This window comes from Acanthochromis polyacanthus, chromosome 4 (genome assembly GCF_021347895.1).
Source record: "Acanthochromis polyacanthus isolate Apoly-LR-REF ecotype Palm Island chromosome 4, KAUST_Apoly_ChrSc, whole genome shotgun sequence".
Lineage (NCBI taxonomy): Eukaryota > Metazoa > Chordata > Actinopteri > Pomacentridae > Acanthochromis > Acanthochromis polyacanthus.
In genome coordinates, this window is record NC_067116.1 from 7,020,959 (window position 1) to 7,048,652 (window position 27,694).

Sequence of the window (27,694 nt, forward strand, 5' to 3'; positions counted from 1 at the left end):
GGAAAATGCAGGCAAAAACCTTTAATGCTGTAAGCTAATATTTAATAATGCATTAAACTTTATTTATTTAAACGTCAAGAAGTGCATTTAGGTCTGACTCTGCTCCATGATGAAGGGAACATGGAATTCTGTTAAGTTTTGGAGCAAATTAAAGTAAAATAAATGTAATTTTTGTGATAAATGACAGCAGATTGATCAGTTTTCAAATTGAATTCTTTAAGCTGCAGTACCAGCAGAGTAAGACAGACTTTACAGCAAATCAGAGTCAAACGTAAAAGCAGATTTATGCATTTTCTGCATCACCAGCTGAATGGCCGCATACAGTTTGCATTACTGTAAATGTACGGCTTCATTCAGTGGGATTAATAACATACAGCTCAACAAGTTTGCAGGTTGAATGAATTCTGGCAGCTGAGAATCTGTAAAACGCAGAGAAAACTGGGGAAAAAGTGTAATTTAAATGTAAAACTCTGAACAGAACCTCCTCCTGAGCTGGTTAGCTGTGCAGCATCAGTTTCCATGGTGATCCAACTCTGCAGCATCAGTTTCCATGGTGATCCAACTCTGCTGCATCAGTTACCATGGTGATCTAGCTGTGTAGCATCAGTTACCATAGTGATCCAGCTGTGCAGCATCAGTTACCATAGTGATCCAGCTGTGCAGCATCAGTTACCATGGCGATCCAGCTGTGCAGCATCAGTTACCATGGTGATCTAGCTGTGCAGCATCAGTTACCATGGTGATCCAGCTGTGCAGCATCAGTTACCATGGCGATCCAACTCTGCTGCATCAGTTACCATGGTGATCCAGCTGTGCAGCATTTGTTACCATGGTGATCCAACTCTGCTGCATCAGTTACCATGGTGATCTAGCTGTGCAGCATCAGTTACCATGGAGATCTAGCTGCGCAGCATCAGTTACCATGGAGATCAAGCTGCTTAAATTATCTTTGTGACATTGAAAACTCAGACTTTAGGCTCTACATGTCTCTTTAACTCATGAATCTCTCTCCATAGTTCAGCCCTGGAGGCTCTAAAATGTCGTTGGGTTGCAGCAGATGTATTTTTATTTGTCGATTCTCTGCAGGATCTTGTTTAGACCAGCATGTCTGTTACATATATACACATGTATTTGTACATGTTTTTATTTTCTCAAAAGAAAAATATTCAAAAACAGATCAACTCACACGAGTTTCTCCTCCTCTTCCAGATAACTCCATGAGCTCCATAGACTGTGAGTATTTCATTTCTCTTCTTTTCAGTCTGTGATGAGCTATAATATATAAAAAAGTATGTTGCTGGTGATGAATGCTGCTCAGACCGTGTTTACCTGAGCAGGTGCTGCAGCTGCTCCAAACAAACTTTACTTTTTCCTGCAGCTCTGCGCTGATAAATCATCCCTCATGGAAGCCGGAGCTGCTCCTCTGTTTAATGAGTCCCTCAGAGGGATTGTGTTTAAACTGAAGGGTCACTGCCGGCGTCCACTCAGCAGACTGTGTGTTTTAGTTGTTGATGTCGGTTTGTTGCGTCCTCAGCGCCAGAAATAGACGAGACAGCCGTGATGCAGCTGGCGGAGATGGGATTCCCTCTGGAGGCCTGCAGGAAGGCGGTTTACTACACGGGCAACATGGGCCCCGAGATGGCCTTCAACTGGATCATAGCACACATGGAGGAGCCCGGTAAGGCCCAACGTACAACCTGAACACCCAAACAGGACATTTACAGCAAAGTTGGAGCTTTAGTGCAAGGGTGTTAAATCATCTTAGTTCAGGTTCCACATTCAGCCCAGTTTGATCTCCAGTGACCAGTAAAATCACAGCATAATAACCGATAAATAATCACAACTCCACATTTTTCCTTTGTTTTAGTGCAAAAAAGTTCACATTTAAGGGATTATCGTTTTTACAAAACATTATGAATAACCTGAAATTTCTTAAGAAAAATAAGTTCAATTTCAATCATATTATGTCTCAGTTTGTCATTTCCACATTACAAATTCCAGATCACAGAGTGTCTACAAAGAAACACAACATTTAGTCATCTGGAACTGAATGATATAGTGTTTTACTTTATGTTCAAAACAACAAAAATCAGACAAAAAAAGAACTAAAAACAAGACAAGACAAAATATTACAAAAATGAGACTCAAAATGACAAAGAATGAGGCAAATGATACGAAACTCAACAAAAAAGAGACAAAAAAGTGACAAAGCAATGAAAAAATAGACAAATACTAAAACAAGACAAAAAACTACACAAACAAGACCAAAAATGACAAAAGCGAGAAACAAAATAACAAAAAAGTAGACAACACAAGCGAGACCAAAAAAAAAAACACAAGACGATACAGAAAACACAGAATAAAGCAAAACACAAAATGACAACAATAAGACAAAAAAACGAGATAAAAAGGAAGCACAGAATGACAAACAAAAACAAAATGACAAAAACATGCAAAAAAAACCCTGACAAAAGTCAGACAACAAACAACAAAACAAGACAAAATATTACAAAAATGAGACACAAAATGATAAAAGAATAGTGAACAATCTAGTATTTTAAAATTCCAAAATCAGATAAAGCAGCTTTAACTGATCAAAAAATACTATGAAACAGATACACACAAAAATACATAATTTCTATCATATTCTGCAGTATGTGTAAGCAGATGTTGTTGTTTTTTTAATAGTTATGTTTTTGCTTTTGAACTTGCTGAATGCAATATAGAAAGAGAAAATGACTGCACACATTGCAATGTAGTGTATTTACAGATTGGGAAGAAAAAAATGTTTAGAGGCTGTTGTATTAAACTTACACCACCGTTCAAAAGTTTAGGGTCACTTAGAAATGTCCTCATTTTTCCAATGAAGATAACACTAAATGAATGATAAATCCAGTCTAGACATTGTTAATGTGGTAAATGACTGTTCTAGCTGGAAACAGCTGATTTTTAATGGAATATCTCCATAGTTGTACAGAGGAACATTTCCAGCAACCATTGACTGATATAGAGCAACTTTAACTAATGTATAGGTAACTTTAACTCATTTAGAGCAAATTTAGCTCATTTTTGGACAACTTTAGCTAACATAGAACAACTTTAACTAATTAAAACTAATATAAAGCAACTTTAACTTATGTACACTGCCGTTTGAAAGATTGGGGTCACTTAGAAACATGGATAAAAGTGTGAGTTTTCATGGAAAACATGAAATTGTCTGGGCGACCCCAAACCTTTGAACGGTAGCGTATATCTACAGGTCTAAAAAGATCAAAAATAGTCATGACCGAACCATCAGGAGCAGGAATGAGGAGGTTGGGGGGTGTTAAGTAGGTGGCGAGGGTATAAGAGGTAACTGAAACCAGGAGACACCAAAAATACCAGCGACAAATTCAATGAGAGCAGCTGCAGAAGGAAAGCGACAAAGTTCAGATCAGCGGTCAAGAACTGTTTTAGTTGCTCACACGTGAAGAACTGTGCTGCACATTTTTAGTCCACAAACAAACTTTTCTGCTGGCAGAAACCATTAAACGACTCAGACGTCACATCTCGTGTCGTTGCTTTACATCCTCGTCGGTCTTTGTGTGCTTCAGGTGTTTATCGGTGCAGGATCATCTCTACTAACTTTGTCGGAGCTGACTCTCGTGGAGACGTTCCCCCGAGGCGTCGACTCGTGTCACTTTTATTTCCCCGGTTGGCTGTAAAAGGCCTCTGCAGCGGAGGAAAATTAGAGCAGCCTCGTAGTCTTTAAATGGGACTAATGCATCTGCAGAACGGGCTCGGCAGTAAATCGGTCTGATCCGGGGAGCTGCACAAACTTTACTCCCTCTTAGCGACCCCGTTAGCGTCGCTTCAGTTTGTTTTTGTGCAGCTCAACTGTTCACAGAATTATTTCAGCTGCAGAATTAAAGCCACGATGCTTCACTTTTCCAGCCTGCCGTCACAGAAACGTCATTTTCAACAGTTTACGAGGCTGAACCTGCTTCGTTTTATGTCAGAAGTTAAATAATAACAACCATTTTTACAGTAATTTAACAAGCATCTGCCACTCGGTGCTTTTTTCTGTCCCCCTGAACGACAAGAAGGACGAGGAGGCCGAGATGATGGAGATGAGTGGAGCGTTTTCATTTACAGCGAGGACGGAGGCAATGAAGGCTCTGTTTATGGCCGACTGTAGAGTAATTACAGCGTCCTTGTTCCCGGGTTGAGGGTCACTTTAGTCTCATTTAAATTTGTTCAAAGTTGCTCAAAGAGCCATGGTTTGCTCAGAAATGAGGAAGATTTCATCCTGTTCTTTGGAGAGACTTTATGAGGAGGCTGTAACCTTTTCTGAGGAGCAGTAAAATGTAGAAAATGTGAACTGGAGGAGCCTCTTGTGTGAGTTCTTCTTCACCTTCACAGATCATCCACAGTCAAACACTCAGTTATTTACATTATAAGAAGCAGAAACTGTGACCAAAGTAGATGAGTTTCATTTATTTAGACCAAGGGTGTCAAACTCATTTTAGTTCAGGGGCCACATTCAGCCCAGTTTGACCTGAAGTAGGCTGGAGGCGAAAAATCACAGCTTAATAGAGAAACAGAATGACAATAAATGAGACAAACGACATGAAAGGAAACAAAAAAGTGGAAAAAAATGGACAAGCAATACACAACAACTAGCACAAACAAGATATAAATGACAAAAAAGAAACAAAACGACAAAAACATCCGACAAACAACTAAAAAATACAAAAAAAACAACAAAAACAAGACAAATTGTTACCAAAATAAGGCACAAAAGAACAAAATTGAAAAATAAAATACCAAAGATGAGACAAACGACACAAAACAAAAAAGAGGCAAAAAATGTCATTTAGAACTTACAAAGTGTAAAAAAAATGAACCAAAACAAGACAAAAAATTACACAAATGACACAAATGAGACAGAAATGACAAAAAGAAACAAAACGACAAAAATAATCAAACAACACAAGCGAGACAAAAAACACCACACGACAAAAACGACACACAAAACAGCAAATAAAGCAAAACACAAAATGACAGAAAACAATAAAAAACGAGACAAAAGTGAAACACAAAACGCCAAAAATGAGAAACAAAATTACAAAAACATGAGACAAACAACAGAAGTCAGGCTAGAAAAACAGCAAAACAAGACAAAATGTTACAAAAACGAGACACAAAGGAACAATGAACAATCTAGTATTTTACTTTTTGATCAAAACAACTTGTCATGGTCTAGAAATTATCTTAAATTTATAGTTTTACTAATTTACAATCTGCAGTTAATGTCTTCTCTGGAATTTTTACACATTGAGGGCTGGATTGGACCCTCTGGAGGACCGCTTTTGGACCACGGGCCTCATGTTGGACACCACTGATTTAGACTGTAAGGGAGTAAAGATGCACAACATTGGATTTTTGCTGATTTTTTCCAACTTATCTTTCCATCTAATTGCAGATTTTACGTCTTATATTCTACCTCCTCTTATCGTGGTCACTCAGTGGTGCAGACATACAAAGTTTAACTCTGCAAAGTTCAAAACTAGCTCAACTTACAAGCAAATTGTGCATTTTTTTTTATTCTTTTGCCACATTTTCAAGCAAACTTTTAGCCTGAGTTGCGATACCTACCTGTCAGTGTTTAACTTGGGCCAATACCAATGTTTTAAAAAAGAAAATCGATGACTTTTACTTATTCAGACTCCCTGGAGGGAGTAAAAAATGGCCAAATTTGGGATTTTTTGCTGATATTTTCCTACTTATTTTGACTTATTGTCGATGTTCGTATTGACATGTGAACATGTTTTTTCAGTCTAATTGCACAAAACATTAAGACTCACCTGCAGCATAACCAACATATCATTAAATCAGCTCTTAGGGTTCATTTTAAGGCACAGACATAAAAAAAACAGTGTCAGGAAACTACTTCAACTCTCATAAAAAAGTGCAGTTCTTTATTTTATGCACTTTTTTTAAAGCACAACTCTAACCTTTTAGCCTGAGTTGCATTACCTGCTTGTAATGTTCAATTTTAAACCTTTTATCGGCTTTCAATAGTCATAAAACATAATTTAATAGTTTTTTTTTTTGGTGTTAAATAAACAGGATGCTCTGTGAATTGGTGAGGCCTCCTTGGAAATTTGACATAATAGTGGATTCTTGTTGGTACTTTCCAACTTATTCTGGTTTATTGTCGATGCCTACGACTACTTTAGCTTGTAAACCTGTAAACCTTTAGCCAGACAGGAGTTCATGTTCAAGACTTTATGCTTTGATACCAATAATAAAGCTGATATCTGCTCTGGAATGCGTTTATGGGTCAAACATCTAAACACATCAACACACGTGTTCTGCTCAGACTCACACCAGCTGTCTGACTCTGACATGAACATTTCACATTTCACAGGATGCATTTAGATCCACACGCTATTTCAAGTCCAGAATAAGAATCTGTAGGGTCCCACGTGTTAAACAGGTTAAACTAGTTAACAGCAAAGTGTGGTCACCAAACAGAAAATGAAACCAGTGAGGTAAAAGTGGACGACCAGAGTTAAACATGGTAAAAGTTTTTCAGGAGAAATCACTACAACAACACCAGATTATATAATAAAACACCAAAAATGCCGTATCTAAGTAAGAAGAAAAATATCACACATGATAATGAAACTATAATAATGAAGCACATTTAACAGAACTACTGCAGCTGAATAAGGAACTTTTTCCTGTTTCAGTGGTTATTTTTTCTGTCTCCTCAGACTTTGCAGAGCCTCTCTTGCTGCCATCCATGATGGATCCTGGCCCGTCCACCAGCGACAGCCCTCTCGGCACCGCCCCACTGGGCAGCTCGCCCCCCGAGGAGAGCATTGCCATCCTCACTTCAATGGGCTTCCCCCGCAACCACAGCATCCAGGCGCTCAAAGCCACGGTCAGTCTGCTGCCCACCGGCTCCACGATAACTCCACGATAACCCCACGATAAATCCATGATAACTCCACTATAACTATACATTAACTCCACGATAACTCCATGATAACTCCACACTAACTCCACGATAACTTCACACTAACTCCACGATAACTCTACACTAACTCCACAATAACTCTACACTAACTCCACGATAACTCCACGATAACTCTACACCAACTCCACAATAACTCCACACTAAGTCCACGATAACTCCAAACCAACTCCACGATAACTCTACACTAGCTCCACGATAACTCCACACTAAGTCCACGATAACTCCACACTAACTGCACGATAACTCTACACTAAGTCCATGATAACTCCACGATAACTCCAAACCAACTCCACGATAACTCTACACTAGCTCCACGATAACCCTACACTAACTCCACGATAACTCTACCCTAACTCCACGATAACTCTACACTAGCTCCACAATAACTCTACACTAACTCCACGATAACTCTACACTAAGTCCACGATAACTCCACAATAACTCCAAACCAACTCCACGATAACTCTACACTAAGTCCACGATAACTCCACGATAACTCTACACTAGCTCCACGATAACTCTACACTAGCTCCACGATAACTCTACACTAACTCCACGATAACTCTACACTAAGTCCACGATAACTCCACAATAACTCCAAACCAACTCCACGATAACTCTACACTAGCTCCACGATAACTCCACGATAACTCTACACTAGCTCCACGATAACTCTACACTAACTCCACGATAACTCTACACTAACTCCACGATAACTCTACACTAACTCCACGATAACTCTACACTAACTCCACGATAACTCCACACTAACTGCACGATAACTCTACACTAAGTCCACGATAACTCCACGATAACTCCAAACCAACTCCACGATAACTCTACACTAGCTCCACGATAACTCCAAACCAACTCCACGATAACTCTACACTAGCTCCACGATAACCCTACACTAAGTCCACAATAACTCCACGATAACTCTACACTAAATCCACAATAACTCCACGATAACTCTACACTAGCTCCACGATAACTCTACACTAGCTCCACGATAACTCTACACTAGCTCCACGATAACTCTACACTAGCTCCACGATAACTCCACCCCAGCTCCACGATAACTCTACACTAGCTCCACGATAACTCTACACGAGCTCCACGATAACTCTACACTAGCTCCACGATAACTCTACACGAGCTCCACGATAACTCTACACTAGCTCCACGATAACTCTACACGAGCTCCACGATAACTCTACACTAGCTCCACGATAACTCTACACTAGCTCCACGATAACTCCACCCCAGCTCCACGATAACTCTACACTAGCTCCACGATAACTTCACGATAACTCCACGATAACTCTACACTAACTCCACGATAACTCTACACTAGCTCCACGATAACTCTACACTAGCTCCACGATAACTCTACACTAGCTCCACGATAACTCTACACTAGCTCCACGATAACTCTACACTAGCTCCACGATAACTCTACACTAGCTCCACGATAACTCTACACTAGCTCCACGATAACTCCACCCCAGCTCCACGATAACTCTACACTAAGTCCACAATAACTCCACGATAACTCTACACTAAATCCACAATAACTCCACGATAACTCTACACTAGCTCCACGATAACTCTACACTAGCTCCACGATAACTCTACACTAGCTCCACGATAACTCTACACTAGCTCCACGATAACTCTACACTAGCTCCACGATAACTCCACCCCAGCTCCACGATAACTCCACCCCAGCTCCACGATAACTCTACACCAGCTCCACGATAACTCTACACCAGCTCCACGATAACTCTACACGAGCTCCACGATAACTCTACACTAACTCCACGATAACTCCACCCCAGCTCCACGATAACTCTACACTAGCTCCACGATAACTTCACGATAACTCCACGATAACTCTACACTAACTCCACGATAACTCCACGATAACTCTACACTAGCTCCACGATAACTCTACACTAGCTCCACGATAACTCCACACTAGCTCCACGATAACTCTACACTAACTCTGTGATAACTCTACACTAGCTCCACGATAACTCTACACTATGATAACTCTACACTAACTCCATGATAACTCTACACTAACTCCATGATAACTTCACGATAACTCTACACTAACTCCGCGATAACTCCACAATAACTCCACTAACTCCATGATAACTCCACTCCACCTCTTAGAGCCACACGATGAGCTGCTGCTCCTCATGATTCAAGTTAGTCTCAATTCTTTAGCATTTCTTGTCAAAAACAAACACCTGTGACCTCAAACTAAAACTTGAATAGTTTTTTATCAGGCAAATAACAAAATGGAACAACTAAATAGTCCTTGTTCACAGATATTAACCAGAAATTATTAGTAATTTTGCATCTTTTTGTAATGATTTAGTGTTTTTTTCTGATCATTTTCAGTCTTTGTGGTGATTTTGAATCATTTGTAGTAATTTTGAGTCTTGTTGTGATTTTATCTATTTGCAGTAATTTTGCTTCTTTTTGTGGTGATTTAATGTCTTCTTGTGGTAATTTTGTGTCTTTTTGCAGTGATTTTGTATCTTTTTTGTTGATTTATTGTCTTTTTGCAGTGATTTTGCATCTTTTTGTGGTGATTTAGTGCCGTTTTCTGGTAGTTTTGCATCTTTTTGTGGTGATTTAGTGTCGTTTTCTGGTAGTTTTGTGTCTTTTTGTGGTGATTTAGTGTCGTTTTCTGGTAGTTTTGTGTCTTTTTGTGGTGATTTTGAATCTTTTTTTGGTAATTTTGAGTCTTGTTGTGATTTTGTCTTTGTGGTGATTTAGTATCTTTTTTCTGCTAATTTTGCGTCTCTTTGTGGTAATTTTGTGTCTTTGTAATAATTTTGCATCTGTTTGTTGTAATTTTACACCTTTTTATGGTGATTTTGCATCTTTTTGTGGTAATTTTGAGTCTTTTTGTGGTGAGTTTGGTCTTTTTCTGGTACTTTTCCGTCTTTTTGGGGTGATTGTGTGAGATGTGCCTAAATTTTTACACTTTTGCTGTGATAATGCTGATTTATTTTGAACGAACGGTTCAGCCGGCGTGGGAAGCGACGGTCGCCACCGATAAAGTCTGCTGTAGGCGGCTCATTCCAGAGTCTGTCGGTCACGGAAGCAGCTGATAGTTTCCTAGGGGGGATTAGAAAATAGAGAAAATCAGATTTATGCAAGAGAAAATGTGAGGACAAAGAACCACCCACACAGTTTGGTAAGAGTCTCTGAGGAGTGAAGGGCAAAAACACCGACTGGCAACGCAAATGCTGTCAGACAAGAAGAAGAAATTCCAACAATTAGTGAATTACTGATTCATTAGGAGGAGAAAATGTAGAAATAACAGAAAAAATACACATTTTTAACCCGGAAAACTGAAATAAAAAGCTATTTTCAGTCTGTTAAAGTAATTTAAACACCAGTTATAGGACATATTAATGCACTAATTAACCAAAAAAAATAATAAATCGGCTCATTAAACTTTCCAAATAACCAACAAATGAGTTTATTTATGATTTCTTAAATGCTAAAAATTGTGTCCATTCCTCATGATAATTTAACTACTAGTTTAACCTGCTGCCGTCTGAGGATTATTAATAAATAATATTAATTAATGAAGTTATTGGGGCTGTTGTCCATGAATCCATTCAACTTTTATTTATTCTCATATGGATCCTGATTTATATTTAATAAACTCAGAGGAAATAATCCTAAACAGCTGAAAGCAACAAACTGAACTTCAGCTCCTGTTAATGTTTTCTTAAAAAAAATGTAAAACTAATCCCTTATTCCACTAATTAATGGTGAGCCTCATTAATTTGGGCTGTTAGCGTTAATGTCTTTATTGCTGGAAATCAGTAACTAATAAACAAATGCTGCATTTCTGACAATGCTGTATGAGGGAATGAGCTCTCTGAGTCCAGTTTCTAGTTTTGTTTTTTATCTGTTTGTGAAAGTGAAATCTTACTCGGCCCAATGTAGTAAGATGCAACTTTTGCAGAAAATTGAGCAGGATTCACGTTTAGTTTAATAAACAGAAAAAGATGCAGGTTTGAAAATAGGTTTAAGGTTCATGAGGAAGCAGAGATTTACCTCGAGGTGAGGGCAAAGATGACAGCCAGCCTTGGTTGACCTACATGTTCAGTTTCCAAACTGCAAATTGAACAGATCTGACATGCGATTCAACACGTCGCCTCTAGATGCTGTTTACAAATAGATCACATCTGGTGATTTTATCATCACATCTCAACACAAAAGCACAAAACTATCAATCCTATTTTTATCACATTTACTTTTAATTCACATTTAGTGCTTTATATTTCAGTCACAATCAGCCTCTTAGTCACAGAATCACACACAAACAGGCGTTTCTTGATTGTGAGCTGCTGCCAACCACAAGTCAGAAAACAAAATCACACATTTTCCCTCCTGAGGGGACGGAGGTGTGAAACGGAGACGGCCGCTTTATTATAAGCACTAAATTAGTCCGAAGAGCGTCGTTTGAACCTTCGAGACCCGACTGAGGGAGAATTAGTCACCAGATCAAACCTCAGACCGACACGTGGAGGAAAAACATCCAACAAACATCCTCAGGTGCAGCAGATGGATGCTTTCAAAATAAAAGACTGCTCATTTAAACACAGGAGAGAAAATCTGATACGATATGAACGTTTATTTTCATCTTCATGTGTGATAAATCAATCAGACTTTATTTGCAGAGCAATTTTCATACAAATAAAATGCAACAACACAGGCTTTACAGATATAACAGAAATAAAAATGCAATAAAACAGTAAAAACATTCTTTAATATAAAATAACTTTCGTACGACCTTAAAGACTTTTTGCTGCAGAAGTGGGTGAGATTCAAATTTTTTATTTTTTTTTCAGAACAACAACCTGGAGCGAGCGCTGGACTGGATCTTCACCCACCCGGAGGAGGAGGAGAGCGACGCCGTTTCAGACATGGCCGACACGGAGCCCAACGACAACGCCTTCTCTAACGCCAACTCTCACAGCGACTCCACGCTGTCTCCAGACCGAGACACGACGGGGCCCCGGGTCAAGGACGGACCAGGAAGTAAGCGGACCTGAAACAAAAAAATGTGGCACAGACAAAGTGATATGGCTTTTTATTTTGGTGGACTTTGTTAATGGGGTTAAATAATATCTCAGTTCCAAAAAATGTGAATTTTCTGGCTATTTTTGATGATTAAAAATTATTTTAAAAAAAATTTGCCCAAAAAGACTTGAAAAGTGTCCAAAAACCAGTCAAAATGATTCCATACCTGTCTTAGTTAAAAAAAAAAAAATCAAAATGACTAAAAAATTAATATAAGTGCCTTAGATGTGTTCAAATCAACTTCATAACTAACTTTTAGCATCAGTATTATGGGATGTATCCTAGTTTGAACAGTAAAACTGCAGCAGTTTAATGTCTCTGACATGGAGTCATAGAGACAATCATTGGTACCCTGGATGTGTTCCTGTTTTCTGATAATTCATCAGAGAAAACTTTAAACTGTGACTTCTGGGTAAACTTTAGGGGTGGTTTTGTGTCTTTTTGTGGTCACTTTGTGTCTTTTTGTGGTCATTTTGTACCTTTTTGTAGTTGTTTTGTGTGTTTTGTGGTTGTTTCGTGCCTTTTTGTAGTCATTGTTTGTCTTTTTGTGGTTGTTTTGTGTTTTGTGGTCATTGTTTGTCTTTTTGTGGTTGTTTTGTGTCTTCTTGTGGTTGTTTTGTGTGTTTTTGTGGTTGTTTCGTGCTTTTTTGTGGTCATTGTTTGTCTTTTTGTGGTTGTTTCGTGCCTTTTTGTGGTCATTGTTTGTCTTTTTGTGGTTGTTTTGTGTTTTTGTGGTCATTGTTTGTCTTTTTGTGGTTGTTTTGTGTCTTCTTGTGGTTGTTTTGTGTGTTTTTGTGGTTGTTTCATGCTTTTTGTGGTCATTGTTTGTCTTTTTGTGGTTGTTTCGTGCCTTTTTGTGGTCATTGTTTGTCTTTTTGTGGTTGTTATCCCCCGCCGGCCATAGGCACGAAGGGGGATATTGGCGTGGGCATGTCCGTCCGTATGTCCGTCCGTATGTCCGTACGTCCGTACGTACGTCCGGATTTCGTTTCCGGAGCATATCTCAGAAAGTACTTGAGGGATTTCATTCATATTGCACCCAGGCCATCTCTATATAGTATAGATGTGCCTTTTGGGGTGTATGACCTTGCCCTGATTTTCAAGGTCATAGTGAGGCACTTCAAATATTTTTTGGTTTCCGGATCATAGCTCAGAAACTACTTGAGGGATTTCAGTCATATTGCGCACACTAAGCCTGTTGGTAATGTAGATGTGCCTTTTGGGGTGTATGACCTTGACCTGACTGTTTTTTTTTATTGTAGTGAAGATGTATCATTTTGTAGGTGCATCGTCCAGTATATATTATTATTTCTTGTACTTAGAGGTACTATATATACGGCGGGGGATGTTTTAAGTCGAGCGTGTTTATTAAAGCTCAGATGTTCACCCAGCGTTGGTTTGAGCAGATTTGCTTCTTTTTTCTGTCCTTCATGTGCATCTGTAACATTATAAATCTGAGTAAAATGTTTTTTTTTTGGCATTTATTTGTGTCTTTAATGTTCTTTGTTTTGCAGGATACGAGCTGTTTGCCTTCATCAGCCACATGGGAGCATCCACGATGTCTGGACATTACGTTTGTCACATCAAGAAGGAAGGAAGGTGAGTAAAGAAACTAAACTTTTCATGCTTTTATTTATCAGTCATTTCCAGAAATTGACTTTGTGCAAAATAGTTTTTTAGAATAATGTAGATGTTATTGCCATCAGAAGTCTGAAAAAAAATCTTTCAAGTTATTTTTTAATAGAGTGAATGGACAAAGTGTCCCAGTTTTCTCAAATGAAAACCTTGAATTAGTTGGATTTAATTTAATTAATTATATTTTATTTTATTTATGTAAGTTTTTAATATATTCTTGCAGTGTTTTTACTGCTATATATTACCTTTTTTCAATGAAAATGTTTATTTTTTATGGTTTTAATTTCGAATATGTTTATTTCTCTGGTAAAATCTCACCTTGTATAAAACTAGAGGGGCTTAACTATAATATTTAAATTTATTTAAGATTAATTTGACATATTTTATTACTTGTCTACTTTTAGTCACTGTATTTCTTTTGTTGTGTCATTTTGTTTAATTTCTGAACAATATCTGACACAGAAATTGACTTTCTTAGTTAATGAAGTTTTATCTTTTCTCTCTTTTTTTTAGTTTTTTTCTTTTACAGTGGAATAACATTTTTTTTTACTGTTATATGTTAATTTATGCTATTCTGTATATTTCTTAGGTAAAGTCACACCTTTTATCTAAACTTGTTTCAGCTTCATTTGCTTTACTTTTCTAATTTATTGACAGCATTTCTCATACAATTTAGTTTTTTCTTTGTAAGTAAACATTTTTTTTTTTTTTTACAGTGGAATTGGTCTTTTACTCTTATGCAATAACATTTTTTAAATGAAAATGTTGTTTAAATGTTTTTTTATCCCTATTAAATAAATGTCTTAGGTAAAATCATATCTTATATAACATCACGGGGTGTTTACTGCAATTTCTCAACTTGTTTAAGGTTCATTTTATTTGAGCTTAGCTTATCTTAGTTTATTGTGACTTTTCTTAATTCTAAATGATGCATGGAAATCTCTCTACTGGAACCTAACTATAATGTCTAAACTTATTTAAGGTTCATTTGACTTTTATCTTATCTTTTATTATCTTAGTTTAGCTTAATTTTGCTTGTTGTAGTCGTAATTTGACTTGTTTGTTCTTAAATAAGTGGCTGTTTAAAGCAGAAACATACTAATGAGTCCTCCTCTTGTTCAGGTGGGTGATCTACAACGACCACAAAGTGTGTTTGTCAGAACGGCCTCCTAAAGACTTGGGCTACATCTACTTTTACCATCGACTGTCGAGCAGCTAAAGCGGAGCTGCCTCAGCCTTTAAACAAAACGCCGTCTTTCGCCCGGACACCGGCTCACGACTGTAATAGCGATGGAAACAACCTCTCAGACCAGCGGCCTGCCTTATCGCCACGTCCTCCAGGAGCAACCAGGAAACTCTGGTCAGAAAAGGGAAAGCAGCGAGCTTGTCGTGCATCTGTGTTACGCTTTAAATGTATATTTCAGTGTTTATGTCTAAGAAGAAAAGAAGAAGAAAGAAGAAAACAGCATAGGTACAGAGGGGTTCGTGCAATTTCTACTTCAGGAGTCGGCAAACTGACGTCACATATCAGATCTCACTGTTCCTCCGCTCTGCCTTCGGCTGCTGTTTTCAAAGTGGTACATTTTATAAATGTGTGTTTGACCCGAAATGCTCTGAAACAGCAAATAAGAAACTGCCGTGCTGCTTTGCATTCGACTTTGAGAGAGTCTTTCACCCCCAGGAAACTGAAAGGACGAGAAGAAGGAAGTAGTTTTGGTTGGTTACTGACGGAGATGTGGGTTTGAGAATGAAGGAGCAGGTTCTAGTTGAATATTTACAGTATTACAGGCTAAATACTGCCCCAGAAACTCTCACAAGAAAGTATTATTTCCTTCCCTGAAGCACTTTTTCGCTAAAAGAAGCTGCAGCAGAAGTGGACTTTGTATCTTCACCACCTACGAGCGATTGAATGTTTAAACTTCAGTCCTGCTGAACCTGTTAACCCTTGAAGTATTCGTTCATCTCATTTCATGTACAGAAAACACTTTTTTTATTCCTTGTTTTTGCCCACATGGCAGAGTATTTGCTCACCAGGCAGGACTTTAAGTCGGCTGCAGCTGCTCCTCTCCGGTTCTTCATCACTCTGACAGATTCAGACTGCGACCGCAAAGTTAAATGAATGCTTTTCCTTTTTCCTGACATGCTTTTTTTGAATTTATTTGCAAGTTAGTCATCAGGAGTCTTTTCAGAGCAATATGCACCTCAACCAGATCTACTCGTGAACCCGCAGTTTGATAGAAGCGTCTCTGAAAGCAGCACTGAATGTAAAAACAACACAGTCACTGCAAACAGAGGAAAGTTACCTCAAAGACTCAGAATGGCCACAAAAACATGCAAAATTAGGACAAAAATAGGCAAAACTACCCCAGAGACTAAAACTTGCCACAATAATGATGCAAGATTATAACAAAATGGGTGAAATTGCAACAAATAATCACAAAATCCCCACAAAAATACACAAAGTTTCCATAAAAAGAGGCGAAACAACCATAAAAGATGCAATAAGTACCACAAAAAGACACAAACGTAGGACAACAAGAGGCAAAACTACCACAGAGACTAAAAGTTGATGCAAAACAATGCAATGTTGCCACAAAATGGGTGAAATTACTACAAATAGTTACAAAATCACCACAAAAATACACAAAATTTCCACAAAAGAGGTAAAATATCCATAAAAAGATGCAGAAATTACCACAAAAAGACACAAAATCAACAAAAAAAATGAAATTTTTGTGCAATATTACAACAAAATGGATGAAAAGACTACAAATATTCACAAAATCACTACAAAAATACACAAAGTTTGCACAAAAAATAGGCAAAATTACCACAAAGACTATAAATCGCTGAAGATAAGATACAAATTCACCACAATAATGGCCGAAATGGACAAAAACTGCAACCAGATCAGTTTTACATCCATCCAGGTGTCACAGTCTGAAGACTAAATCTGTTTTTTTAATGGGGTAATTCACCACTAAAATGAATGTTTTTTTCTTTTTCCTGACCATCGGGAGTTTTTTCAGAGCAATATGCACTTGAACCAGATGTACTGGTTGGATAGAAGCGTCTCTGAAATGTACCAACATGTGCAGCGCTGAATGTAGAACTTTATGGTGCTCACTGCTAACAAACAGCTTTACCTGGACGTTTAAAATCAATTCAGGATCAGTTTCATCTGCGTAACTCGTGATCATCAACAACATCTGGATTCTTTCTGTTTACAGCCAAGGATGTACAAACTACACATAAACTGGACTGGAAATGGTTTATTAATATTATTATTGTTGTTGCATCTCAAAAGAAAAAGAGAAAGAAGCATGTTGTGTGTTCATTTTCTGGTGAAACTGCCTTTCATTCATTAAAGCACTGACAGGGGCTCATTTAAAGAGGAGCTCTGCTGAAAACAAACTCTCCAAAAGCAGCTTTTCTGTTGTGTTATTGGCTCAATAACTGGTATTTCTTAAGAAAAGTGAAGAAACTCTGTTAAAATAGTGTCTGGAAAATGATTTCTTCTTCAGAATATTTCCTGATAACATCAGAAGAAGTCATTGGAGTGTCTTTTCTGGAGGGGTAATGTGGAAATATTTCAATTAATGTTCATTTTTGAGAGTAAACTCAACCAGAGACTGGAAATGGCTGCAAAAGTGATGCAGTATTGCCACAAAATGGGTGAAATTACTGCAAATAATCACAAAAATACACAAAATTTCTACAAAAAGATGGAAAATTGCCACAAATACACACAAAATTTCCTCAAAAAGATGCAAAATAGCCATAAAAGATGCAAAAATGACCACAAAAAGACACTACAAATTTTGTGCAATATTTTTACAAATGGGTGAAATTACGACAATCACAAAATCACCACAAAAATACATAAATTTCCACAGAAAGATGCAAAATTGCTGCAAAAAGAGGCACAATAACCACACAAAGATGCAAAAAGACCACAAAATCAACATAAAAACTAAAGATTTTATGCAATAATGCCACAAAATGGGTGAAATTACTACAAATAGTCACAAAAATGCCACACACAAAAAAATTCCCACAAAAAGATGGAAAAATGCCACAAAAATACACAAAATGTCAACAAAAGATGCAAAATTGCCACAAAATGGGTGAAATTAATACAAATAATCACAAAATCACCACAAAAATACACAAATTGTACACAAACAGCTGCAAAATATCCACAAAACAAAATTCCCACAAAAAGATGCAAAAATGCCACAAAAATACACAAAATGTCCACAAAAGATGCAAAATTTCCACAAAAATACACAAAATATACACAAAAAGTTGCAAAATTACCACAAAAACATGAAATTTCCACAAAAATACACAATCTCCACAAAAAGATGCAAAATTGCCACAAAAATGGGTGAAATTAATACAAATAATCACAAAATCACCATAAAAATACACAAATTGTACACAAAAAGCTGCAAAATATCCACAAAAATACAAAATTCCCTCAAAAAGAGGCAAAATAACCATAAAAAGATGCAAAAAAATCACCCCAAAAAGACACAAAACCTCCACAAAAGATGTAAAATTGCCACAAAAACAGACCGAATAAAAAAGATTTCTTCATAGTATCGATCAATAATGTCAGAAAAGGTCACTGGAGTGTCTCTTGTGGAGGACAACATTAAATGAATGTTGGTTTTGTAGAGTAAACTGGTGTTTCTGCAGGTCTCTTCTTTCATTAACATCACTGTGCCTGGACTTTTATCAGATCTCTTACTTGACAAACTGCTGCAGTGTTAAAATACTGAACGTCTTCTATGCAAGTCTTGTGTTTCTGCTCGTCCTCGCTGGTCCTCTGGGTGTTTTTCTGAAGATGCTTTGTCTCAAACGTGTTCAGATTTTCATTTTCCCGTCTCGCCTGTTCGTCTCTCCTGTCTGGCTTTCCCTCCGGCTCGGTCTCTTCCATTCTTCCTCCTCTTTGTCGTTCACGGTTCGGTTCGCCACAAAAGGCCTCCTTCACTGTCAGCATGAGCACTAGACGTCGACATTAAGTCATTTTGGATTGTACAATTGTACTTCTGTGTTTTTTTTTCATTTATCTAAAAAAAAAAAGGTTCTTCATCTGTTTTTACTCTGCTGCCTTTTTTTGCAAACACGTTTGTGCCAATTCTGCAGTTTTCATGACCTAGTTTTCCTGAAGGAAAAATATTTTACGTTGACTTTTGTAATGTTTCTCCAGATATGGCTTCAGTGTATATGAGTAGAGTGGTGGCAGTTCAGTAACCCAGTGGCACTGTTTACTACCATGTTTGGATCATTTAATAAACTACACCTTTGGTGAAACTCACAGCTTCAAGGCTTTTCTTTCAGCAGAATAAAAGACACACGAGCTTAAAATGTAGAACAAGAGTTATTTTTATTTTAAAAATGTCCCAGTTTTCTCAAACAAAAACCTTGGATTTTATTTTATTTTATTTCTATAAATTTTTAATATATTCTCGCAGGGTCAAAACTTTAGCCCAAAATGTGTCAGATTAACTTCTATCATTAATAACAGGGATGTGATTTTTCCGCGAATTCGTGGAATTCCGCTTTTTATCAGGCATGGGAATTTACCGCGGATTTCTGCCAATTTCATTTATTTGAACGCCGATTTCACAAGTTTGAACACTTTATTGTCGGTGATACTCCCGTGCGATGGTAACGACGTTAGCGATAGCTTATTAACGACGATTGTAAACGGCCCTGTGCTGCCGCCGCAGGGTCAAAATTTCAGCTCTACATTTTCAATTCAATTGACCCTTCGCTAAGCCCCGCCCCCCCCCCCCCCCTTGGTTACTGTTGCTACGCCTGTCAAGCTTTCCCTCCTAGCATGAAATATGGAGTTTTTAGCGGTACCGGTGAGTGATATTTCTCAGGAGATATGTGCAAATTTCTGGACATATTCTACAGCGATATCAGAGAGAAGCAGACAGAAGGGTCTCCAATATGCTTTTGAGAACTACATTCACCAAATTAAATGTTGGCGGAGTGCAAATGAAGAGGACGTTAAAATAGAGGGAAAAGCGCACAGATCTCAGTGTAAGCGCAAAACACCCCATGTATTGTCACTTCACGTCAAAAATAATCATATACAAGAACAACAATGTTCTTGTACAGCAGGGTAAGCCGATATGTATTATATACATTTAAATTAATGTTATGTCAACTGTCATTATCATGTGTCTGCCCATTTCTTGCTAAGCTAAATTTGTGTTTGTTTACAGCGCGCCAGGATATTGCTCACATATAGTGGGGCTGATCTATACACTTGATCTCATTAAGGCACTGCAAAGCCCAGCAATATCTTGCACAAGTTTGCCACAACAGTGGCACAAACCAAGGGGTTACAACATTAATGGTGTACCGATCTCATCTGTTGTTGTTGCCAAAGCCAGACGTGAGCGTAGGCGGAGACCCGTAGATTGCTAGTATATATATGCTATACCAGTATGTCAGAAGTTGTCTCTATATATCACCAGTATTTATTTTGCTTAAATAATACACAGTAGCTCAAGTTTTAAGAGAAGTAACCTTCCACTGAGACGTCTTTCTTTGCTAATGTTATCTGACCTAACACACAGAGCTACGGTTAGCTAATGTTAGCTAGCAACTTACCTTAGAACAGACGTAGGTGTTCTTATTGATTTTGGAGGGATTCAGCTGATCATGCGGTCTTCCACACTGCTTAATCCACATGCAGCACCTTTCTCCTTGTGTCTTTGGCTTGTGGAACACAAAAAAATCAACACCACCCTCCAAGCTTTGCGGATAATGAGTGTCGGACTTGCAAGTACTGTACGCACACCGCTTTGGCATATTGTCTTCTGCTGAAAGCTTGACAGACCTCTCGTGCCTAGTTACAGTTGGTAAGCAGGCGTGAACTAACCATGACATCACCCGCTGGTTTCAACGCCGAGAAAATGAAGCCCGGATTTTGCTACTTCCTGGTCGCCGTTTTGGATTTTTTGGAGCCAGTGACGTAAAAAGCGTCATCAAACAGACTGGACCAGAGAGCAACTACGGGGAGGATTGGCTGAAAACTCTCTTATACGGCCCACATTTTACCGCAGAGGCTTCTGTTGCTGTCCATCAAGTATAGCCACGCCCCCTGGCTCCGCCAACTTTAACGATTTATTTAAAATTCAGTATTGATTTATTTTAAGATCGGCCACCTGATCTCTCATTTTGACCATGAAAACTAAGGGGAAAAAATCTTGAGCTGTAGAAAATCAGTCTATCAAATTTTATTTTTTCCAAAAATGAATTGGGGTCTATGGAGAAAATGCTTTTAGGAGCCAACCCTAGCGGACGGCATGATATTGCAAGTTTTTGACACTTCCGGGTGGGCTTCAATTTTGGAGCCAGATGCTACGTCCACTTTATATACAGTCTATGTTGGTAAGGTAGGATTGGACAGTAGCCATTTGTGGAAGGGGCTTAGCGAAGAGTCAATTTCAATTCAACTTTATTTACACAGCACCAATTACAATTCAGATTGTCTCCAGATCCTTCACAAAACCCAAACGTCCTGAAGCTCCTCCAAACTCCACCCTTTGTGAAACTCGATGGCTTTTCTTTCAGGAGAATAAAGACACCAGAGGTTAGAATATATAACAAGAGTTTATTTTAAAAGTTGACTTTCATATTTGTACGTTCCAAAGGTGCTAATGCTTTCCTTGTGATTATACAGGGAGAGTAATATGCATTATAGTAGGTGTTTCCATAAATGAATGCCTGTATATAAAGTATATAATTTATCATTTCATCCGTCAAAATATCATTTTATTCATACATGTGCGATGCATTGATAAATAAACCGTCTTTATACACGCTGACTTAAAGGAGTGGAGGCAGAAATGTACACGACACGAACTAAAGACCTGAATGAACCCCGACCCATGAAGCTGCTGGAAACCTTTTAGAAATGCTTTAAAGAATCTGACAACTGGATCTTTAAAGAAACACGTACAGTAAAGATCATTATTATTATTTCATTCACAAAGCACGAATGCTCGACACATACGGAGACCCAAAAGTGCAGAAAATTTAATGTGAAACAGAAAAAATAGATAGATAAATGCAGACAAGAACATAATAAACTGAAATAATCCAATCAATTAAACCACTTTTGAGGTTGCTGTAGGTTCTCTAATTCATTCAAGCAGGTTTAATGCAATAAAAATGTGTTTTGGAGTGTTTTTGTGTCTGAATTACAGTTGAACATTTAATAATTTTTATATGATTTATCATCTGTCAGTTAAGACAAAGCGAAGAACCAAAAATCTGGAAAAAAATGTGACTATTTTACATTTTCATGGTTATGTACCGTATTTTATTTGCGTTTGTAATCATAATTATTTATTTTTCCCTTTTATTTTGTAAAATGTTTTGAACAGTTTGAGCTGTGCAAAAGTGGCATTAAATACCGTAAAAAAAAATATGAATCACTCCAAATCTGCTTGAATGTAAAACTAATAAAGCAGTGATGCTTTGCAAACATTAAAACCTTAAATAACTGTGAACAGTAGACAGCAGGTTATGAAAATGCTCATAAACATCGAGAAGCTCGATGAATTTTAGTAGTAAAATAGTAGTTGGCCAGCCATACAGGTCGGGGTCATTGCAGCGGTTAGCAGCGTGTTTCTAATTGGTAGAAGTTGTAATTACAAAATTTCTACAGAATATAAACGACTAGTCGGTTATAGCGGTGCACCAGCCAGGAAATAAAGTGTCTGACACTCATTTCTCTGCTCGATCTATGCAAGAAAAAAAAGCGTCTGGTGTAGAGTACATACTGATTATATACATATCGCTTTTTGTCAAGGTTGCAGTGCATTGTAGAAATATTGCAAGGAAACTTCGTGATATAGTTTGTCTTTATACGTTAGTGGGAGGAAAAGAAAGCGCTTTCCATGCATACGAATGAGAAGAGCATTCAAGAAAGTAAATAAACGTGGAGGATCTAGCATGCGATAAGCCTCACTGTGTTCCTCAGGAGCATGCGCTACGCTAAGTTCACCTGAGAAGGTCCAGTAGGAGGTTCTACTACAAGAAAACTCACCAGGCATCCTACCTCGATGCACTACAGAACGACGCACACAGTAGAAGTTCAGCTTCTGAAGCCAGCAGTTTAAGATTTCTTTAAAAAAATATCGCTTTTTTTCTTTCTTTTTTTTAAAAGTTTTTGTTTAGTTCCATCTATAAGTTTCTGGAAATGCAAAAAAAAGCGAAGGCCTACGACCGCGTAAGAAAACTAGAGTTGATTTTGGAAACCACAAGTCAGCAGACATCATGTTTGTACAGATCAGACGACGGCCGGGAGGAACGGAGCATGTGTTCGTGTTTAACAGCGGAAGAAAACTGGCCCGAAGGATGATTCCCATCTGTCAGCAGCCGCTCAGGGAACCATTACTACCACTCTGGGATTCGGGAAACAAAAGTGGACGGAGGCTCGAGTTAAATGTGTAACATGGGACAGTTTGACGGTGGATTCTGGTCCAACAACACGACGGCCATATGGGCTTTAATCAGCAGCATCAGCGCTAAAACCACGTGACAAAACGATGATATTTAGTCCCGACAGGAAAACCACAGTTATTTCACCACAGTTTTATCTACACGACTGTTCAAAAGTTTGGGGTCATCCAGACAATTCCATGTTTTCCATGAAAACTCCCACTTTTATCCATGTGCTAGCATAACTGCACAAGGGTTTTCTAATCATCAGTGAGCCTTTCAGCACCATTAGCTAACACAATGTAGCATTAGAACACAGGAGTGATGGTTGCTGGAAATGTTCCTCTGTACCCCTATGGAGATATTCCATTAAAAATCAGCTGTTTCCAGCTACAATAGTCATTTAGCACATTAACAATGTCTACACTGGATTAATCATTCATTTAATGTTATCTTCATTGAAAATGTAAGTGACCTCAAACTTTCGAACGGTAGTGTAAATGAATAAAGAGGGAACCGTAACTGTAATTTCAACCATCATGAGACATAAAATCTGACTGTCCAGAACCACCAGTCAAATCTGATGAAAACTGCTGATAAAGTTTAGTAAATCTTAACTAAAACAAGGTTTAAAAAGCGTTTTTATCCACAGGTTTCTGCTAGTTTCACAACCCTGTGCATGAGTCGCTACAACAACGTGACTGATCGGATGTTTCAAAGCAGATGACTGGCTGTTTGGGTCCTGAAATGCGAGAATGTGTCCTACAGTTACTACCTTTTACCAATTTTTTTTATAATATCTTTCCTTAGCATGTCGACATGCTAAGGGCTAAATCAGCTGAGGCTAATGGGAACATCATTAGTAGCTTTGCAGCCATTTCGTCTAAAATCAATGAACAACCCAAATTAAACTTTTGTTTTTGTGGCCACACTCAGAAAAATAAAGGTTCTCACTGGAACCAAAAGTGGTTCTTCACGGTGATGCCATTTTAGCTGATTAAACAATCTTTTAGAAAGAGGTTCTTTAAATAATTCACCCATAAATGGTTCTTTCCAGACAATGTTTGGATACTTTAAGGAACAATTTTCCAAAAAATTCTTTGTTGAGTCACTTTGTTCTCCTTGGGTTCCTTCCATTAGAACACATTCGATATTTTGGTTCTTGGTCGGACAGAACAACACGTTACTAGACCCCAACTTGGGATTTTAAACAACTGTCATGAAAAAACTGTTTTTGGATGTTTTATTGACCCAATGATTCATCGATAATGGAAATAATTGTTGGCTGCAGCTCTGATTTCATGCCACCAAACCAATAAAAGTCAAGAACCTTTAATACTTTAAAAGAACCACAAAGTACGTGAAGAAACATCCCCTAAATACAGATGTTCTTCAATTGGTGATTTAAGGAACCTTTAAAGAACTATTATTTTTCTGAGTTTGTTCTGTCGGATAGACTGACCAACTCTACGATCTTATATAAGTTACATAATTTAATGCTAGTTAAAAGCTGAACCAGATCTCAGGAACTACTGGACTCCATCCGTTATATTCAGCTACTGTCAAACTGCTTTTATCTTCATCCAGAGTCAATAAATTCGTGCTATGTCTCTCTGGGCTCCTCCTTGATCTATTAAATATCACGACCAGCCACAAAAACACTTTGTCTTTCTGAAAATCATCTCACTGGTTGTGTAAAGCACTAGTTAGTCAAAGGAACTGGTCTGACAGCAGTTTCCTGGTTGGACTTGAGGTGAGAACAGATTTATGAAGCTGCACTTTCTAAGACTTTTTACAGAATCAGTGACCATGCTCGTCTTTTTAGAGATTTGTTTTCGTTCTCTCCCGGTTTTCCTGATGAAAACACTTCCTTTCCTCCAGACCGTGACATCTAGTTTGGAAGATGAATGGCTCTCATAGCGGCTTCTGGTTCCCCCTGATAGCTCTCAAAACACAGAATCAACGCTTCCCTTTGGTCCGGCGAGGCAGACGGGGGACAATTCAGAACGGCGACATAAAACATGACCTTTTGCATAGGAGCTGACAGTAGAAAAGAAGCACTTTCTGCAGCACACTGCGACTGTGGACACGCCTGATAAACACCGAAGTGTGCTGAGCTCCACAGTACGGCAGATTACCTATCATTTACTCGCAGCGAGGAACACCGCGTTCACCCCACAGAGTGACTTTCAGACTAACAGAAGCTGTCAGCTAAAAAGAGAAGAGATTTACGTGGAGCAGGAGTTTCATACAATCATATTTTGATGCATAATGATCTCGCAAATGGCGTAAATTGAAGTCCGCAGGTGGTGGAACAAACAAACAACGTTCCTCAAATGTGTTCTGAGCTTACGTAAGTATATAAATCACGACAATGGCTGATTTAATTCAACGTACGAGCTCCGCTGTCTGTGGAAGAGCAGCGAAGACACAAATGACTGCATTAGGAGGTACACAAGCTGCCATCTTGGCTCCCGACTGCGCCATCTTTCACCTGTAATGTTATTATACTGCATTACAGTAAACACAGTCAGCGAAAAAAAGAATCAAGCTACGACATGTGCGTCTGTTGGCTTCTAAAGTTCTAAAGGAGGGGATGAAAGATGATATTTTTAGACCTGTAACGGCAAAACTTGTGAGAAAGTTTGAAGCCACTAATGAAGGTTTTTTTTCCCCGCAGATCGATGCTGCCGCCCAGCTTTTTATTCACCGACCGACCGGCGTAAAGGGAACACGGAGAAGCTTCGGAGCCGAGAACCGAAAGGAAAAACAAAGCAAATAAATTAATGGCTCAGAAAGCTTTCAAGTTCAGAAGACAGCAGTCATTTAAAGAAATCAAAACCAGTCTGAAGATGGCTTAGTGTTTTTGTGTTGCCATAAAAATAGTCTAAATAAATATCGTTGGTCGCATGCGTTTGAGTAAGGCTTTACAACCTGGCTTGCACATTCCACTTGGACTGAGGAAGTTTATCTGTTTGCCTGAAGTGCAAAGGGAGAGCTTCTAAAAGTATGTTTAAACAAGAATCCGTTTATGAAAATGCTTATTCATGCAGTATTCTCCAGGATGAAAACAAGCCAGGAACAGAATCTGGAGCTCCAGGTGAAGTCTTAAAACGAATCCGTCCTTCATCAGGGAGAGACGGCATCCAGACAGACGCTCAGTTCTTCTCTCCAATCCTCGTCTTTTCTGTGCAAAGGACTCGTGAGGCTCTTTAAAGCCGTCAGTCTCTCCCAGCTCGGCTCTGTTCCACTGGATGAGTCAGTTTTTAATTGATGTGTTCTCTAAGGCATTGCTCGTACAATCTTTGCCCGTCCTTGTGCTCTTCAGGGAAATCACAAATTCCAGTGCAAATCCATCACAAAGCAGTCACTCCAGACCATCAGAAGAACCTGCCCCCAGAACTGCTCCAAGGTACTTGGGCGAAAAAATAGAACAGCTTTTGACAACTGCAGTTGATTTTTGACGTGCATAAAAACACACTACCGTTGCTAACGGTCCCCTCTGACGTGTGCACTTTGGGCTTTTGGCTGTTGGGTAGAAATCGGAGAAGTGAGTGAAGGGGGTGATGCTGTCGACCGCCGCCTCCCGTTCCTCAAATGTCCAGGTTAAAGGCTCGCATGAGGAGGTCCAGGTCACCGATGTTTGCTGCTTGGAAGAGCTCCGGCTGGTCCATCATGGATAAAGCTATCCTCAGAGCGGCCCAGATGTTCCCAGACATCACCTGGTGGTTCTGCTGCCGACTCCGACTCTTCCTCTGAAGACTCAACGCAGTCAGGAAGTTACTGGCTGCCTCTCTGTGGAAGAACAACAAATACCGTCAGACTAGTTAAAAGATGAAGAAACATAAAGCTTCTGTCCGCTTTTGCAGTTTCTGGCTGATAAATGATGTAAGTTTGGCCAAAAAGTTTGAATTTTTGGTTAAAAATCTACATAAAACCTAAATGCAGTGTTTGTTTTTGTGGCCACATTCAGAAAAATGAAGGTTCTAACTGGAACCAAAGGCGGTTCTTTGTGGTGATGCCATTTTAGTTCCTTAAAGAAGCTTTTAGCAAGAGGTGTCTCAAATATCCGAAAAAAAATGGTTCCTCCAGGCACCATAAATAGTTCCACAAAGAACCTTTGGCTTATTTAAGGAACAATTTTCCTATCAATTATCAATTAATCACTAATGGCTTCTCTGTAGAGTTGAGACGCACAAAAGTTGGAGTTTTTTTTGGACAACATCTATTTGAGCAAATTGCTCTTTTGTTGCAAATGTTTAAATGGAATGTCGGCATGTAGAATAAAGTGAATTCAATGAAATATCAATAATCATTATTAGTTTTCTGGCTGATAAATGGTTTAAGTTTGGCAATTAAAAAAAAACACAACCTGCAGTTCAACCAAGAACTCAGGATCCATGTCACACGAGTGTTGGTCACTAACGGCTTCACGGC

At 38.5% G+C, this 27,694-nt stretch overlaps 2 protein-coding genes across 9 annotated transcripts in view; one reads left to right on the top strand and one right to left on the bottom strand.

Moving 5' to 3' along the window:
• Positions 1-19,102, top strand: part of usp13 (ubiquitin specific peptidase 13) — a 60,304-nt gene extending 41,202 nt beyond the window's left edge. For all 6 annotated transcript variants that reach the window (XM_051946998.1, XM_022198056.2, XM_022198057.2 and 3 more), the window contains exons 16-21: positions 1,210-1,233; positions 1,535-1,678; positions 6,762-6,931; positions 11,914-12,103; positions 13,660-13,744; positions 14,903-19,102. In XM_051946998.1, coding sequence (XP_051802958.1) covers positions 1,210-1,233; positions 1,535-1,678; positions 6,762-6,931; positions 11,914-12,103; positions 13,660-13,744; positions 14,903-14,999 — 710 coding nt within the window. In that variant the 3' untranslated portion in view covers positions 15,000-19,102. The remainder of the gene's footprint in view (positions 1-1,209; positions 1,234-1,534; positions 1,679-6,761; positions 6,932-11,913; positions 12,104-13,659; positions 13,745-14,902) is intronic.
• A 2,300-nt stretch (positions 19,103-21,402) lies between these two features.
• The window catches only part of pex5la (peroxisomal biogenesis factor 5-like a), a 185,122-nt gene continuing 178,830 nt past the window's right edge, over positions 21,403-27,694 (bottom strand). For all 3 annotated transcript variants that reach the window (XM_051947475.1, XM_022198054.2, XM_051947476.1), the window contains one exon: positions 21,403-27,052. In XM_051947475.1, the coding sequence (XP_051803435.1) occupies positions 26,851-27,052 (202 nt within the window). In that variant the 3' untranslated portion in view covers positions 21,403-26,850. The remainder of the gene's footprint in view (positions 27,053-27,694) is intronic.